The sequence below is a fragment of the Rhinopithecus bieti genome, unplaced genomic scaffold (assembly GCF_001698545.2).
Source record: "Rhinopithecus bieti isolate Rb0 unplaced genomic scaffold, ASM169854v2 scaffold_2272, whole genome shotgun sequence".
NCBI lineage: Eukaryota > Metazoa > Chordata > Mammalia > Primates > Cercopithecidae > Rhinopithecus > Rhinopithecus bieti.
Window position 1 is genome coordinate 334,606 of NW_016804163.1, and position 17,772 is coordinate 352,377.

At 37.2% G+C, this 17,772-nt stretch overlaps 1 protein-coding gene across 2 annotated transcripts in view; it reads left to right on the forward strand.

Annotated features, from left to right (window-relative positions):
• The window catches only part of RTTN (rotatin), a 218,092-nt gene that overhangs the window by 12,325 nt on the left and 187,995 nt on the right, over positions 1-17,772 (forward strand). For both annotated transcript variants that reach the window (XM_017867073.1, XM_017867072.1), the window contains exons 8-10: positions 1,158-1,323; positions 3,895-4,076; positions 6,685-6,800. In XM_017867073.1, the coding sequence (XP_017722562.1) occupies positions 1,158-1,323; positions 3,895-4,076; positions 6,685-6,800 (464 nt within the window). The remainder of the gene's footprint in view (positions 1-1,157; positions 1,324-3,894; positions 4,077-6,684; positions 6,801-17,772) is intronic.

Sequence of the window (17,772 nt, forward strand, 5' to 3'; positions counted from 1 at the left end):
AAAAAAAAAAAAAAAAAAAAATCATAGTCATCCTAGTAGATGTGAAGTGGTATCTCATGGTTTTGATGTGCATTTCTCTAAAGACCTAGTGATTAATGACCAGTGAATCTCTAATGACTTTTCATGTGCTTATTGTTTGTTCATATATCTTCTTTGGAGAAATATTTATTAAAGTTCTTTGCCCATTTTAAAAATTGGGCTGTTTTCTTTATTGCTGGGTTTCAGGTTACTTAGATATTCTGAAAATTAACACCCTTATCAGATACATGGTTTGCTTAATATTTTCTCCCACTCTATAGGTTATCTTGACACTTTCTTGTAATGTTCCTTGGGGTACCAAAGTTTTAAATTTTGATGAAGTCCAGCTTATCTGTGTGTTCTTGGTGGTTTGTGCTTTCGATGTCATATTTTTTTCTTTTTTTTTGAGACAGAGTCTTGCTCTGTCGCCGAGGCTGGAGTGCAGTGGCTGGATCTCAGCTCACTGCAAGCTCCGCCTCCTGGGTTCACGCCATTCTCCTGCCTCAGCCTCCCACATAGCTGGGACTACAGGCGCCCGCCACATCGCCCGGCTAGTTTTTTGTATTTTTTAGTAGAGACGGGGTTTCACCGTGTTAGCCAGGATGGACTCGATCTCCTGACCTCGTGATCCGCCCGTCTCGGCCTCCCAAAGTGCTGGGATTACAGGCTTGAGCCACTGCGCCCGGCCTCGATGTCATATTTAACAATCCATTGCCAAATTCAAGGTCATGAAGATTTAGACCTACTTTTTCTGCTAAGAGCTTTATGGCTTTAGCTTTTATATTTAGGTTGTTGATCCATTTTGAATTAATTTTTATGTATAGTGTGAGGTAGCCATTCTTGGAGAGTTTTAACAGAGAGTGCATGATCTAGTGTTTTCTGCTTTGGTAGTCTCTAATGTTGTAATTGAATACCATTGACTAAAAGGTCCCATGTAATCAAGTCAGTTAGATACAAACCTAAATGTGCTAAGTGAATACTTATAGAAAAGTTTGATCTTTGCTTTTGTTTTTACCTCTGTAAAAGAATTCCTACTATCTTAATTTGTTAATGTTTTTGGAAGAATGATACATAAATACTACATAGTCAGAAGTCTGTTTCTACTAAGGGATAATTTTATTCTTTCTTTTTTTCCCCAGACACAGTTTCCCAAAATTCTTCTTTATCTTATTGTCATGAAGCAAGAGGTACTCATCATTCCCAGAACCCTTCCCCAGGGAGCAGCAGCCCTCGGCCTTCTGTGGTTGGGCGCACAGGCCAGCGACCCAGAGGAGATGGCCAGGATTGGGATGCAGTGTCCTCTAGGTGAGCAATGTCTCTGGGGAAATTAGAAATGCTGGTTAACTTGTGTGTGTTAATTTCAGAAGGAGATAATTATTTTTCTGTCCTTTTTTTTTTTGTTGTTGTTGTTGAAACACTAACACAGGTATAGGCCTTGTGTTAAAACCTGGCTTCATACTTTTTTTGACCATGATCCACAGTAAGGACAGATAAATATTACATCCCAGCTCAGCAACTCAGTGCTCAGTACGTGAACATATACTCTGTTTATGTATATATGTGTGTGTATGTGTCCCCCAAAACAAAATGTTCACAAAATAGTATTCTAATACTATATTCGACACACTGAACTGTATTTTCAGTTCTGATTTCATTAAAAAATAAATGATTCTGACCCACTAAGTTGTTTTTACCAGCCACAAATGGAATATGATCTAGTTTAAAAAGCATAGCTGTAAATGATAGATACACTTTTGATAGTATTTTAAACATATTTTTGTCTTATGACAAATGCGTAAGTGTTTATTGTTAAAAGGAACGGTTGGAGAATTTTATAAAATAAGGACTCTTTCAAGGTGAACAATTTATGATATTTGTGTAAATACAGGTTTTTTCTTTTTTTTTTTGTTTTTTTTGAGACAAGATCTCACTCTCTTGCCTAGGATGGAGTGCAGTGGCCTGATTATAGCCTTGACTTCTGGGCTCAAGTGATCCTCAGCCTCCCAAATAGCTGGGACCACAGGTGTGCACTACCACATTTGGCTAAGCCTTTTATTTTTTGTAGAGACGAGGTCTCACAGTGTTTCCCAGGCTGGTCTCAAACTCCTGGGCTCAAGTGATCTTCCCATCTTGGCCTCATAAAGTGTTGATATTACAGACGTGAGTCACTATGCTTGGCCCCCAGTGCTTGGCACCCAGATTTTCATACACCAACTTTGCTTGAAAGGATTGGTGTGGTATTTGTATGTTACCTTATCCTTGGGCTGCAAACGTGTTAAAAACACATTAGCCTCTTCTTTAGTGTCATTTTAAAAAATGTTTAGTAAGTTGAGCATTAGTCTGTTGGCTTGATTATTTTCTTGCAATACTGCTACTACTGTTAACAAGCTAATACCATTTCATACCTGCTGTGTGCATGGTGTTATGCCCTGTGCTTTGCATACTTTATCTCCTTTAGTTGTCCTAGAATAGGACTGATGTTATATAATGGGATTGGTATTATTATCATCATCCTCATTTTACAGAAAAATCTGAGGTTTAGAGAGGTTAAGAGCATGACAGTTGGTAAAGAGCAGAGCTAGGGTTAAATAAAATGATAGGAGAGTCTGTGCTCTTAGTTCTTATATTGTAGTTGGTTGATCAGTCATGTTTTTCTCTTTCTCCTTGTAAAGCCTTTCTGCCTCATTCTCTTGTGTGCTGCATGGCTGTAAGTGTTTGCTCCTGAGTGAACAGCTTCGTCACGTGGCCTTTCAGAGTTACACAGGAGCCCTAGTTGTTTCCGTATTTTGGGGTGCTTGGTATCTTGAAATTGAAGAAACAACAAAGTTGGTGTATAATTCGGGCAGATTTAAACGTTCCATGGCGTTAACGTGTCTCTTGTGATTCAGCTTCAATGGTGGATTACATCAAAAGACAAAATTTTGAGGCTCTTTGTAAACGTGAGGCTCTAGCCTTCCTACACTTTTTAAATCCTTACTCCAGCACTTTATATCCAAGGTAAGAACTTTTTAATGAAGAAAGCCAAGCACGATGGGATGTTCCTTGTTTTGGGTGCATTTTGAAGTCATTATATGATGTTGAATGTGCTAAATGAAGTCATACGTTTCCCATGATGTTTTTCTGGAAACATCCTTCATTTCCTAACATTGGCTTACTTAGAACAGTGGTGAAACTCAAAAAATCTAGGAAACTGTATGAACTGTTGGTTTTGTCTTTACAAGTTGATTACAGAAGAGTTTTCCTATAAATCTGCTTGTTTTCTTTTAGAAATGAATGGGTTATCAGTGCTAATATTGATGGCTACTATAGGAATGTTGACATACTTTGAGATATCAGCCTGAAAAGCAAAATATAGATGCATTTTTGGCTTCATTTACAATTTTGAGTCTTTTTTTTTTTTTTTTTGAGATGGAGTCTTGCTCTGTTGCCCAGGCTGCAGTGCAGTGGCGCAATCTCAGCTCACTGCAACCTCTACCTCCTGGGCTTAGAAGATTCTCCTGCCTCAGCCTCCCCAGTAGCTGGGGTTACAGGTGCGTGCCACCATGCCCAGCTAATTTTTTTTGTATTTTTAGTAGAGATGGGGTTTCACCATGTTGGCCAGGCTGGTCTTGAACTCCTGACCTCAGGTGATCTGCCCACCTCAGCCTCCCAAAGTGCTGGGATTACAGGCATGAGCCACCACTCCCGGCCTTGAGTCGTCTTTATGGAGTTTGATTTCGTAAATTTGTCAAAGTTTCTACAAATCTGACCAGAGTTGAATGAAGCAATAGAGTTGTGACATGTATGAGGCTTCTAATATGCCAGGCAGCAGATATGCAGTAAATCTCTTTGGGGATTGTTTCTATATGCAAGGTTTATCATTTGTTTATTTTGCAGTGGAAGTAGTAGTCATGCTCATGTAAACTCTAGGATATCCATTCATTCACCTTTGGATATGGGACACATAGATCTGCCAGAGCTGGAAACTGAAGACACATTGGAACTACAATTCCAGCAGCTCAGTCTTCCCCAGTTTTGTGTCTCCATTCTGGAATCCACTGTTCCTCTCCTAAGAACAGGTTAGTTGTTTTTGAAATCATAATCCTGATACAATTTGTGTTTGTTTTGTATTTCGTTAGGATTTTCCTTTTTTTCCTCTTCTATGTTAGGGCTTTTGGAATCTATATTTACTTATCTTTTGAGATATAAATTTTTAAAAATGTAATAAAGTCTTTATTATTTTTAAATTAAATGTGGATGCCATGGAGGGCTATTCAGCTAGCCCTTCCATTTTACGAGTTTTTATTGGCTTTCACGCTTTTTTTTTTAGAATTTTTATTTTTTTGCATTTATTCTTGCTGTCATTTTTTTCTTTTTTTTTGGGTTATATGGCTATTTTAAATTGGAGCAATGACAACATAGAGCAACTGGATTAAGTTATGAAAGGTGAACTGGCATGAATAGACCAGAATAAAAAAATCTTTGCCTTTTGCTCTTTGGAAACTTTTTGAATAGCTGTCAGTTGTTCACTCTTCCCATTCATTTCTTACTACTTAAGCCATTTAACATGTTAAAAACAAAACTCCAAAACTGGATTCTTCCCTTTGTAGTAATTTTTCTTAAAAAAACCCACAAATATTTTGAGATTACAGTTTTGTTCAGATGTGCTGGGAAAATTTGAAGAGGTTTACTGAAATATACACTGGTATTTCATTGTAATTGCGCTGAACAACGGTGACAGCAATAACAATATGGCGGATGTCTACTGAGTCTAGAAATGAAGCAACGGCTACCATGTATTGAGTCCCTACTGGGTTGTCCCTACTGGGTTCTGCCTTCATACGTTGGTTTTGTGTTCATTATTTCATGCGCTCTTCATATCGACCCATTTTATCCTTCCAATAGTGGTAGTTACTAATTTTATCTCCATTTTTACAAAGATGAAGCTGAGTTTTAGAGTGGTTTAGAAGCTTGCCTGAAGTCAAACAGCTAAAAGCAGGGACTTGAACCACAATTCTTCTGAATCTAAAGTCCATGCTCTTAAATACTTGAGTATTTTTGCAAGGTGAAGAAAGTTTTAGAAAGAAAGCAGTCGGCCGGGCGCGGTGGCTCAAGCCTGTAATCCCAGCACTTTGGGAGGCCGAGACGGGCGGATCATGAGGTCAGGAGATCGAGACCACCCTGGCTAACACGGTGAAACCCCGTCTCTACTAAAAATACAAAAAAAAACTAGCCGGGCGCTGAGGCAGGAGAATGGCGTAAAACCCAGGAGGCGGAGCTTGCAGTGAGCTGAGATCCGGCCACTGCACTCCAGCCTGGGCGACACAGCAAGACTCCATCTCAAAAAAAAAAAAAAAAAAAAAGAAAGCAGTCATGATTTTATTCTCAAAATCTATACATTTTCAGCATTTGATAAACTCATCAGGATATAAATAAGATAGGAAAGTTTTACCCTTTTTACTTTATACTGGCAAAGTAAAAATATATATTCCAAGTTAATGGTTCTTTAAGTCCTATGTCTATTTTTTGCCACTTGGAGGTGATGGAGGAGAAAGAAGCAGGTAAGTATATATTTGGAAAACATTTAAAGTGTTTTTATCCTGAGGAAAACTGTGTACCCATACTTTTTACTCAGTAAGTGCTTCTACTAGCTGGAACTATATATTAGTTCATATACCAGTAATCTGAAATGAAGGAAGATCTGAACTTTGGCATCGTAAAGTACATATGTTTATCTGTCTAGTAAGCTGAGAAGAACAGTTTTAGACTTAAATGTGATTTTGCATTTAACCTTTTCTTAATTTGCTTTAAAAGTCAGATTGATAATTATAAAGCTATATCTTGGTACATAAAACTTCTAAATGTTCTCCTGCCCTTTTGTGGTAAATTATGGCATGATTTGTAACTGTTCAACATCATAAGAGATTTCTAGGAGAATTTGCTCCAGCTGTTCTAGTAAAAAAATTAATCTAGATTCTTCCAATCTGGTTGTTTGTTTTACTTTGATTCATTAGAACTTAACCTTTGGGATGCGGGGTGGGAAGGTCTAGTGTGAATGTTCATCTCACATAGGATAATGGAGATGGAGTCTGTTATTCTGTCTCTGTGGAGAAAGGAGTTTGCTCTGGTGGGTGTGACTTTGGGAAGATTTTTTGAGTTTAAGGTGAGTGCAAATAGAGTTTCTTGAAGTTTCTTTAGCAAATGTCAGCATGTTCATTTATTCCTTTAGTTGCGCCAGTCCAAGCTTAGCTTCCCAGGCAACTCCTGTGTGGGAAAATATTAATTTATGAGAAGACTCAAGCCTTCTAGTACTAAGTAGAAATTATTGGAATACGTTTTCTAAATCTTTCTGGTGCTTTGTCACATATTACGTGTAACATGGATGGTCCCTAAATTTGAAAAATTATTTTGATCTATCTCACAGTACCTGTTAGATTATTGCTTCTTCCAATATCTTTTCCAATTATAAGTGTGTTTGATTTGTTATATAGTAAAGTAGTGTTGTGACTGGAACAGAAGCCTTCAGTGTGATTGTAAATTGTGATTTCTCTACAGTTCTAAGAACATTAGAAAAGAAGAGAAAATGTTGGAGCATGACTAACTAGAAAATCGAGCAATATGATATTCAGCTGATTATTTTAAAGTTAAGTAACTTTTCTCCTTTACGTTTTCTGTTTGTATTCCTAGGTAGCAGACAAATGATAATAAGAGTTCTGGAATTGCTTGCAGAGGATATGACACTTATTGGTGAAGCAATTTCAACAGATATCTGGGATGATAGCAGCCTTTTTGGTATAGATATGGTGAGAATCAATGTTTTCTTTGGGATATAGGGAATAGTATTTTTTTTTAAGATTTTGGTTCTTTTAAGCTGGTTTCGTTGTCTCTTTAGTGTTCAAATCTTTTTTCTTTTTGACTCAATATGTCCCATGCTTATTTTGTAAATAACCTGGAACAGGCCTATTTTTCCAAAGGTTCTGGTCACTTCTAATAGGGGAAGGTATATTAAGACCAAAACCAGGCCATTAGAGGTAGTTATAGCTACTGTGATATCATTCTTTCCTTTCAGGAACAATTAGGAAATATATATTTTTGAAGATCGTGAATTTATATTGTTATTTTTCTTATTTTAAATTTGTGTTTTTTATCCTTGCTCTTGCTTGTAGAAAGTCTTCGTTTCTAGCAGTATCAGCATAATTACTTATTAGCTTTGACCTTAAACATACAAAAGATAGTTTCAGAACAGCAGTATTAACATTACTAGGAACAACCCTACTAAAATGTTTAAGATTTCCTGGCAGTTCTTTTTGACGTAGACTAATCTCATTAAGGATATACAGTCAAAATACTGTGCCTTAAAGCTACCGTTACCAATTCAGCATACAATTAGATTTGTTTTCATTTGTTTCACTATTGGGAATTGTATTTTCTTCATAAAAATGTAGCTCAGGGATGCCTCCCTCCCATTCAGTTACCTTGAAGATGTTTTCCTTATTGGTAGTCATTTTTATTTTCTGGCTATTTTTTTCTATTTTTATTTTATTTTTGCAAATGTAAGCAACTAAGTATGTAGATTCTTATCCTCTCCCCTTCCTGCATGGTGGTATGTTATATATACTGTTTTGCACCCTGTTTTTATAACTTAAAAATACGTCTTACACGCATAGAGTAGTAGGTATGGGGATTATTCCCTATCTATCTAGACGTGAAGTTTTCTCATTCTTTTTTATAGGTAGCAAATGCTTTGTTGTGTGTTTGTTAACCCAGTCTCTTGATGGATATTGTTAATATAAATTATGTATAATGAATAATGTGCTTATGCTGTTTCATAAATGTGCAGGTATATCTTTAGGGTATATTTATTTAAGTGGGCATCCTCTTTTTCTAAAAAACTTTTATTTAGCTTCAGCAGTACGTGTGCAGGTTTGTTATATAGGTAAACTGTGTGTCATAGGGGTTTGGTATACAGATTATTTTGTCATCCAGGTAATATGCATAGTACCTGATAGGTAATTTTTCTGATCCTCCTCCCACTCTCCACCCTCGAGTAATCATGGTGTCTGTTGTTCCCCTCTTTGTGTCCATGTGTTCTCATTTTTTAGCTCCCACTTGTAAGTGAGAATATGCAGTATTTGGTTTTCTGTTCCTGGATTAGTTTGCATAGGATAATGGCCTCCACCTCCATCCATGTTGCTGGAAAGGATATGATCTCATGCATTTTTTGGCTGCATAGTATTCATTGGTGTATATGTACCACATTTTCCTTAATCAGTCTGCCATTGATAGGCATTTAGGTTGATTGCATGTCTTTGCTATTGTGAATAGTGCTGCAGTGAACATACACATGCGTGTGTTTTTATGGTAGAATGACCTCAAGTGATCTGCCCGCATCGGCCTCCCAAAGTGCTGGGATTACAGGTGTGAGCCACTGTGCCCGGCTGAGCCGTGTTGTTAATGTAGCGGAACAGCAGTTCCTCACTTGGCATCATAGATAGGTTTTCGGAAACTATGACTTTAAGCCAACTGACTTATAACAAACCCAGTTATTTTCTCTCATCAGCACTTAGTTAAATGGCATGGAACTTGTAATGCTGTTTCGTTAAAGTCAGTTTCCAAGAACCTGTTGAACATGTTAAGTGACAGCTTACTGTAGTTTATTCATTTGATTTCTGAGTAGTATTACATGGTGTGGACTTCGCACAATTTGTTTATCCATTCACCTGTTGGTGGACATTTGGGTTGTTTCTAGATATTACAGATAACATTCCTGTGGACATTCCAGTTGTTCCACATCTTCAACATCTATTATGTTCAGTTTTTTTTTTTTTTTTGCCGAGAGGGAGGGCATTCTGATAGATGTGCAATGGTGTCTTATTGGGTTTTAATTTGCATTTCCCTAGTGACTGATGATATTGAGCATCTTTTGTAATTTTTAGAGAGCAAGTCTAGGTCTTTTTAAAACACTTATTCTTAAGTATTTTATTCTTTTCAATGCCATTGTGAATTGTGAACTGCACCACTTGTTTTTTTTTTTGTCTTTTTTTTTTTTTTTCTTTTTTTCTTTGAGACCCGGAGTCTCCGCTACGTAGCTCAGCCCAGCGCCTCGAGACTGCACGTGGCGCCAATCTCGGCTCACTGCAAGCCTCCGCTCAACCGGGTTCACGCCATTCTCTACCCTGCCTCGGAGCGCCTCCGCGTGAGTAGCTGGGACCTACAGGGCCCGCCATCCCGGACCCAGCGGCGTGGGCGCGGGCCCAGCGCGCGGCGGGCACCGGGGGCCGGCCGCGGCCGGGGGCAATGCCGCACCGAGCCACCTAATTTTTCTGTATTTTTAGTAGGAGACGGGGTTTTCAACCAATCGCGTCTCCGATCTCCTGGCACCTCTTGTGATCCCCGCCCCTCTCGGCTGTCCCACAGCTGCTGGATTACAGGCCCGTGAGCCACCCCGCCAGCCGAATGAAAATTTAAAAAATTTTGGATTGTTCATTGTTAGTATATAGAAATACAATTGAGTTTTGTGTATTGATTGTCTATTTGGTGGCCTTGCTGAACTTACTAGTTCTGCTAGTTTTTTTTTTTTTCTTCTTCTCCTTTTTTTTTGTTTTCTGGTAGATCCCTTAGGATTTCCTACCTATAAAATCATGTTATCTGTGAATAAAAACGGTTTTAAGATCATCTTATCTGTGAGTAAAGGCAGTTTTATTTCTTTCTATTCACTCTGGATACCTTTCATTTTTTTAAATTACTGAATTGCCCTGGCTAGAACCTCTAGTATAATGTTGGATGGATGTGGTGAGAGCCTTCTCCATGATGTTAGAGGGGAAGCTTCGATCTTTCACCATTACAGGTAGTATTAGCTCTAGTACGTTTGTATTTTGTAGATGCCTTTATGAAGTTGAGGAAGTTCCTTGTATTTTTAGTTCGTTGAAAGTTTTGATCGTGAATGATCATTGTATTTTGCCAAACCTTTTTTTTGTCTTTGTTGAGCTGATCATTCAGCTTTTTGAAGAGCAGAAATACTTCATTTTGATGAGGTTCAGTTTCTTAATCTTTCTTTTATGGATCATGCTTTTGGTATTTTACCTAACAAATCTTTGCCTAACCTGGGGTACGAAGAATGTTTCCTATACTTTCTTTTAGAATTATTACATTATGTTTTACGTTTTATATCTTTGATTTTGAGTTGATCTTTGTATATAGGGTAAGGTAAGGAATGAACTTTTTTTTTTTTTTATGGGTATATAATTATTTTCTCAGCACTATTTGTTCAAATGCCTATCCTTTCTTTCCTGAATTCCTTACCAACTAACTATATATGGGTTTACTTCTTTACGCTGTTTGATTGGTCAGTTTTCTCTTATGGTACCAATACCCAACTGACTTAATTATTCTAGCTTATCGTGAAGGCCTATAGTGTAGCTATAGTGAAGCTTATTGTAAGTCTTGAAATAAGGTAATATAAGTCCTTCAACTTTGTTCTTGTTTTTCAAAGTTGTTTTGGCTGTTTTAGGTCCTCTGTATTTTCAACATCAATCAAATTTGTCAATTTCTACAAAAAAAAAAAAAAAAAAAAAGCCTGCTGTGGTTTTGAATGGAATTGAGTTGAATTTGTAGATCAATTCAGGAAAAATTGACATCTTAATAGTATTGAGTCTTCTGATCTATGAATACCATATGTATGTCTTCAATTGTTTAGCTGTTTATTTATTTTTATTTTTATTTTTTTTTGACATGGAGTCTCATTCTGTTACCCAGACTGGAGTGCAGTGGCATGATCTCGGCTCACTGCAATGTCCGCCTCCTGGGTTCAAGTGACTCTCACTACAGCTTCAGCCTCCCAAGTAGCTGAGATTACAGGTGTGCGGCACCATGCCCAGCTAATTTTTTTGTATTTTCAGTAGAGACGGGGTTTCACCATGTTGGCCAGGCTGGTCTCGAACTCCTGACCTCAAGTGATAGGCCTGCCTCAGCCTCCCAGAGTGCTGGGACTACAGGCATGAGCCACTGTGCCCAGCCTTATTTAGCTCTTTAATTTGTCTCTGCAATGTTTTGAAGTTGTCAGTGTATACCTCTTCTACATCTGAGTATTTCAGTTTTGGGTCTTGTCCTGTGGCTGATTTTTCTCTTTATGGATCTTAATATTTGATATGTGTAGTAATTTCTGATTGGATGCTGGACCTTTTCAATATTGCCATGCTGAGTGTCTTGATTTTTTATTTTGCCCTTTTAGAAGCACTTTGGGAGGGTTCGGAAGCACTTTGGGAGACCAACATGGGAGCATTACTTGAAGCCAGGAGCTTGAGATGAGCCTGGGCAACAAAGCAAGACCTTATCTCTTAAAAAATTAGTAACATTAGCTGGGCATGGAGGTGCATACCTATAGTTCCAGCTATTTGGAAAGCCGAGGCAGGAGGATCACTTGAAGCCAGAAGTTTGAGACTGACAGGTGATTGTGCTACTTGTAGAGCGGTTTCATTTTCTCAAGACTTTAAAAAATTTGGTAGAATGGGTCTAAAATAGTGGTTTTCTACTGGGGGTAATTTTGCTCCCCAGAGGATGTTTAGCAATGTTGGGAGCCATTTTTGATTGTCACACCTGGAATGGTGCTACTGGCTTCTAGTAAATAGAAGCCAGAACAGCTCTCCACAAATAATAATTTTTTGGCTCAAGATGTTGAAAAACCTTGAGGAAGTGTTGAGGTTGAGAAACCCTGATCTAGAAGAACCTTTGCTTGGGGTTAAACTCTGCTCCTGAGGTGTGATCCTTTGGGACCTCTACTGAATGTTCAAAGTAATTATTGATGACTGTCTACTCTGCCTGGCTGAAGATTGAGTTTTGTTGTCTTGTGTGAGCCCTGGGAGTTGTTCAATTTAAATCTCAGTAATCTTCTTTGGCCTATATTTACAGAGTATCTACCTATAATATAAGCCACCTAATGTCAGCATGGACTAGATGGAAACTTGTTTAGGTCTCTGAAACTCTTTCTTTGCATAGCTCTCCCACAGTTCCTAACCATGTCAGCTTCCACAAGCATCTTCGTCTCCTAACGTCATTGAGACTGTCAGACTCTTTGGATTTCTCTTGCCTGTGTTTGCTGTGCAGTAATTGTTTTCAGGTATAGTAGGACTCTCATTGCTTATTTTCCTTCTCTCTGGCATCATAGTCCTACACTGTCTACTGTGCCACTTTCTGGTTGATTTCTGGTGAAGGACAGGAGAAGTCCTTGTCATTATTTCATGGCCAGAATTGAAGTTTTACATAAATTTTTAAATTAGGTCATTTAAGCAACTGGCCTGTCTGTGAGTTATTAGGGTCTTAAATGTACATTTATCTAGAGTGAAAATTCTGGATCAACTTTAGAATATTCTAATCATTCAAAGTGTGGACAGATCAGGATACCTTGTTTTTTGCTGTTTGTATTTCAGTAGAGTAGATAATTTTAGAAAACATGGCATTACTTTTTTTTTTTTTGCAAGAAGTGTTTTGATAAGTAATATTTTGCATGAGTAATCAACACGTGTACAGTAGTAGCCTTAGGAATGTTATATTACAACATAATATTTAAGAGATCTGTGGAATACCAGAGTATGTCTCCATGTAACTGGAAGCCATATCTTTTTTAACATTTCAAAATATCATAAATCATTTGTCATTTTATGTCTTTCATTTTGAAATTGCCATCTGATAACCTTGCCTTCCTTGAAGATTTGGCATTCTGTCTCTTCTGTTAATGTGAATTCCTGATGTCTGGTCTTCCTTCCTCTCCCTTTCTTCCTTCGCCTCTCCTCCCTCCCTTCCCTTTTGCTGCCTTACCAAGGCAGTAGAATCAAAATTTATTACTCGTAAAAGTATATATTGACTCTTACAGTTACCAGGTTTTTTTCTCTTTATGCTATTTTGATGTAAGTCGGTCTATATTTAATTAAACATTGTTACAGGCTGTCTGAAATCCTTGTGAATAGAGGTCTGAACATAAAAAAAAGTACAGATATTTATACAGTAACAATACCCATGAAAGAAAGAAACCCAAGCTTTTATTTTTTTCATAACATGAGCCTCTTAAAAGAGAAACAAATTGCATATTTTAAAATGAGTATATTTTCAAGTCTTTAATTTTCAGATAATAGTTCTGAATCTTGGTTTTTCTTTAGTCCTTAAGGTTATCACACTATTTTGTAGTACTTTTAGGAGATTTTTCACATATTGAAGGTTTTCAACAAGTAAATTTTTCTTTTGAAGTGTGAGGAATGCTTTATCAGTTGTTTCTGAAATTAACTTAAATTTTCTTGGCCAGAACATTTATCTGTAAAAGTTAGTCATTCACTTTTAACTTTTGGCTGCTGGTACTTTATGATTCAATGAATTATTTTTACTTTAAAGGTTAATTCTGTTGTACGAGTGCCAGTTGGTATGTTAGAAATGCGAAATAAAACAGAAGTACTTGAAATTATATTTGATTTACTTATTTAAAAAGAATAAATGTCTCTTTTCTTTGGCTATATTTTAAAAGAAGCAAACAAGTAGAATTCCCTGATGTTCATACTTACGCCAATTTTCAAAAGAAAGACAGAAGCAGTATTTTTGTTGAGTCATTAAAGGAACAAAATAATAAATGTTGCTATCAATTTAGAAATGAAGTATCTGAGGATATATAATCAAATCTCTAGGTATTTCCACACAGTGCTAATGTCAGTAGCATCAGTCGTGTCTGGAACTCTGGAACTCAGCATGGAAGGGAATTTCAATTTCCCCCCTTAATTGAATACTTTTTTATTACTTGAAGTAAATAAAAGAAAAAATAGTTTCACCAAAATTAGTTATGCTGACCGAAAGTATGTCATATGTCATTCCCCCTAGTCCTCCGTCATCAAATCAGGTCTGTTTTTTCTTTATTTACATGCTAAGTTAGGTTCAACATGCAAGGAGAAGGTAGCCTTCACCTCCTGCCAGATAACCTAGACTCTTAGGTCTATGTTCTGTTTCTTTTCCGCATTCCTTCTGTGTCATTCCTGTCGTTGCAGTCATTGGAAAGCAGTCGTTTCCCATCTGACCTGCTGTGAACTGGTACCTCCAACATCAAGGCGTGTTGGTAGAATTCTAGAATGTTAGGAGGACTTGAGGATGGGCTAAGAGGATTATGAAAGAGACTGAAGAGAAGGGCTTTTATCCAGTAAGGGCTCATCAAGGATATTTGGACCAGATTGTGAATTGATAACTGGGGTAATGGGCTCTCTAATTACATAGACCTTCCCTGCTGCTGCCACCATTCTGAAGACAGTTATTTTAACTCACATTTCTTGATTGCCTATTATTAATATATGCTAGGCACTTGTGGTATCAAATAAGATATAGTGCTTTTTATGCCCGTGGGTGATAGATACTTTTAATGTGACATTAGTAAAACAGATAAGCATACAGGAATAACACTTAAACTAAGGTAGTTTAAATAAAGCACTTACTATATATCAGACACCAAGCACTATTTATGAAGTCATTTAATTATCATGACCCTGCAAACTACATAACTGAGGCACAATTTATTTTTCAGGGTCACTTGAGGTTTTGTATTTATAGCCATTATGTTTTGTTGCCATTGGTGCTTTGAAAACACTATGAGCTATGAACTTGGGATGCCAGCGAGGGCTTTTTTTTTTTTTTCTTCCCCAGACTCAGAGTCTCACTGTGTTGCCCAGGCTGGAGGGCAGTGGCGTGATCTTGACTCACTGCAACCTCCGCCTCCCAGGTTCAAGCAACTCTAGTGCCTCAGCCTCCCAAGTAGCTAGGATTACAGGCATGTACCAGCACTCCCGGCTAATTTTTGTATTTTTAGCAGAGGCTGGGTCGAGCCATGTTGGCCAGGCTGGTCTCAAATTCCTGGGCTCAAGTGATCCTCCTGCCTCAGCCTCTCAAAGTGCTGGGATTACAGGCATGAGCCACCGTGCCTGGCCTCAGTGAGGGCTTTTTGTAGATCTGAATGAATGAACTGAGTTTTAAATTATAAGTAGGATTTGGCCAACCAAATAAAATAACATTTTTTTTTTTTAAAATCTGGCAGAGAGTGAGAATGAACCATGAGCCATGACAAAGAGGCATGGATAGTTCTGATCGCAGATAAAGGATGGGGCTGGTGGTAGATGGAACACAAGCACCTAGAGCATGAAATGTGAGGTGCAGGTAGTGGAGAGAGACTGGTGGGATAAATGAGGGTCTGCTGGTAGGGATCTCTTGACATGGTGCAGAATAGTCCTGCCTTTCCTCTGAAGGCAGGATGAGATTGCTTTGAATCAGGGAAGTGCCTGATGAGACTGGCACGAGGAACTGTGACTGGCTGCAGTGTGGAAGGACCGTTGGGAGCATGTGAGGGGCAGAGCCTGCTGCAGTCTCTTCCTCCAGATGCCTTGTAGAATCCACAACCCATTGTATATTGCAGTGGTAATGTATAAGTTGTGTTTACACAAAAATCTGTTTCATTGGTAATATTTAAGAAATTTTGCTAACCTGGCATTTCAGTTTTGTACCTTCTGTTGTAAAAACTATGACTATCCTGTGAGGACTGGTCTTTTCCCCCCATCAACTCCTTTAGGGTTGTTGTTTAAACATCTTTAGCTCAAAGAATTAAAAAATGTCGGCCGGTTACTATTGTTTTTCAATCCTTTCCTAAAAAACAAAACAAAACCAAAAAAAAAAACCACTTTTTTTTTTTTTTTTTGCTTACAAGAAATGTTGGAAATAGAACTGTAAAACTCATTCTTAAAGTACTTGCTTTTTGTAATATTTTGAGAAGTACTCAATTCATCATTAGAATTAGTAAGATTATTTTAAACAATTTCACAAGTAAATAGACTTTTAGAAAAAAGCCCTACAATACTGAGATCTTAAATATATTTTTTGAATTAAGTTGTAAATTATCAAAGATGTAGAGATGTTGTTCTTAGTACTGTTTTCATGGAGAAATACTGTATGGAGGAATTAATTGCCTGTCAATATAATAAGACTGTCACTGTATTTCCAATTTGTTTTCTCTAGACCAGTAGTTATTTGTATGAGGATGTTTTACTTTTTCTGTTTTAATCTTGTAAGGATTGTTCTACTTTTGGTTTAAATATTTATTACTTTTTAGTTTTATTTCTTGGGGATCAGAGAAATATAGCCTTAAATATACATTGGAGTTTTCTTTGTGGTATTTTTAAAGTTAATTTTTGTCATTGTTTCTTGGAAACTTGAAGAGAAGTTATATTCTTTGCGGTGTTCAAAGTCTATGCTATTAATTTTAATTATATTCAAAAAGACCGAGTTAAAATCTGTAAATCCATATCAATAACATGTTTTGTTGATGTTCTATGTTATTCAGATCACAGACTCATTTTTATTGAGTGTTTATTGTTAAACATGTCATCAGTAGAAAATTACTCTAATTTATTTTGCCGTAAATTATTCACTATCATATTTAGATTTTTTGTTTTAATTCTACTACTCATTGAACTTCTAATCTTTTATTCACAAAGATTTTTAAAAAAATTTTATTTTCTTTTTTTACTCTTAATCCCATGACAGTTAAGGATTTATGTATAAATTTTTACTTTTGTTTTTTACTTCAGTATGAAATTGTTTCATTTATAGGAAAATTTAAACTTTTTATAGTATAGTTATGCTTGGTCTACTCTCAAAAGTTTTTGCCTTTTTTTGCTTATGTGGATTATTTTGTCTTCCTTTTACTTCTGCGGTGACATTGTTGTACAACCATTATTATCTACACAACTTTTTCATCATCTCAAATGAAATCTCTGTACCCATTAAACAATAACCCCTCATTCTGCCTATCCCCAGCCCCTGGTACCTCATATATAAGTAGAATCTGTATTTGTCTTTTTGTGTCTGGCTTATTTTACTTTTGTATTTGGCTTATTTTATTTTATGTTTTAAAAGTTCACCCATGTTGTGGCATGTATCAGAATTTAATTCCTTTTGAATGCTCAACACCCTTTTTTCTTTTCTTTTCTTTTCTTTTTGAGATGGAGTCTTGCTCTGTCGCCCAGGCTGGAGTGTAGTGGTACGCTCTTGGCTCACTGCAACCTCTGCCTCCCGGGTTCAAGTGATTCTCCTGCCTCAGCCTCCTGAGTAGCTGGAATTATAGGCACATCCCTTCACGCCCAGCAAGTTTTTGTATTTTTGGTAGAGACGGGGTTTCACCATGTTGATCAGGCTGGTCTTGAACTCCTCACCTCGTGATGTGCCTGTCTTGGGATTATAGGCGTGAGCCGTTGCGCCCGGCCTCCTTTTCTTGTATGTGTATACAACATACCACATTTTGTTTCTGCATTTGTTGGTCGTTGGCCACTTTCATTGTTACCACCTTTTGGCTGTTGTGAATGGTGCTGCTGTTAACCTGGGTGTGTATACATCTCTTTTTGAGACCCTGCTTTCAGTTCTTTTGGGTATATACCCAGAAGTGGAATTTGCTGGATCATATGATCATTCTGTGTTTTTTGAGGAACTGCCCATTATGGTTTCCACAGTGGCTGCACCATTTTACATTCCCTCCAGCAGTGCACCAGGGTTCCAGTTCTTCCATATCCTTGCCAATGACTTGTGATTTTTGGGCTTCATACCTTTTAGTTGTTCCCTGTATAGTCATCCTTGAATTGAAAAAATTCTGATATATTAGATTTTTGTTGTTAGTTTGGAGGTATTTCTCATTCTTATTTTCATATGTTTTCAATGGAAAATTGAAAGTAAGTACTTCAGTTTTTTTTTTTTTTTTTTTTTTTTTTTTTT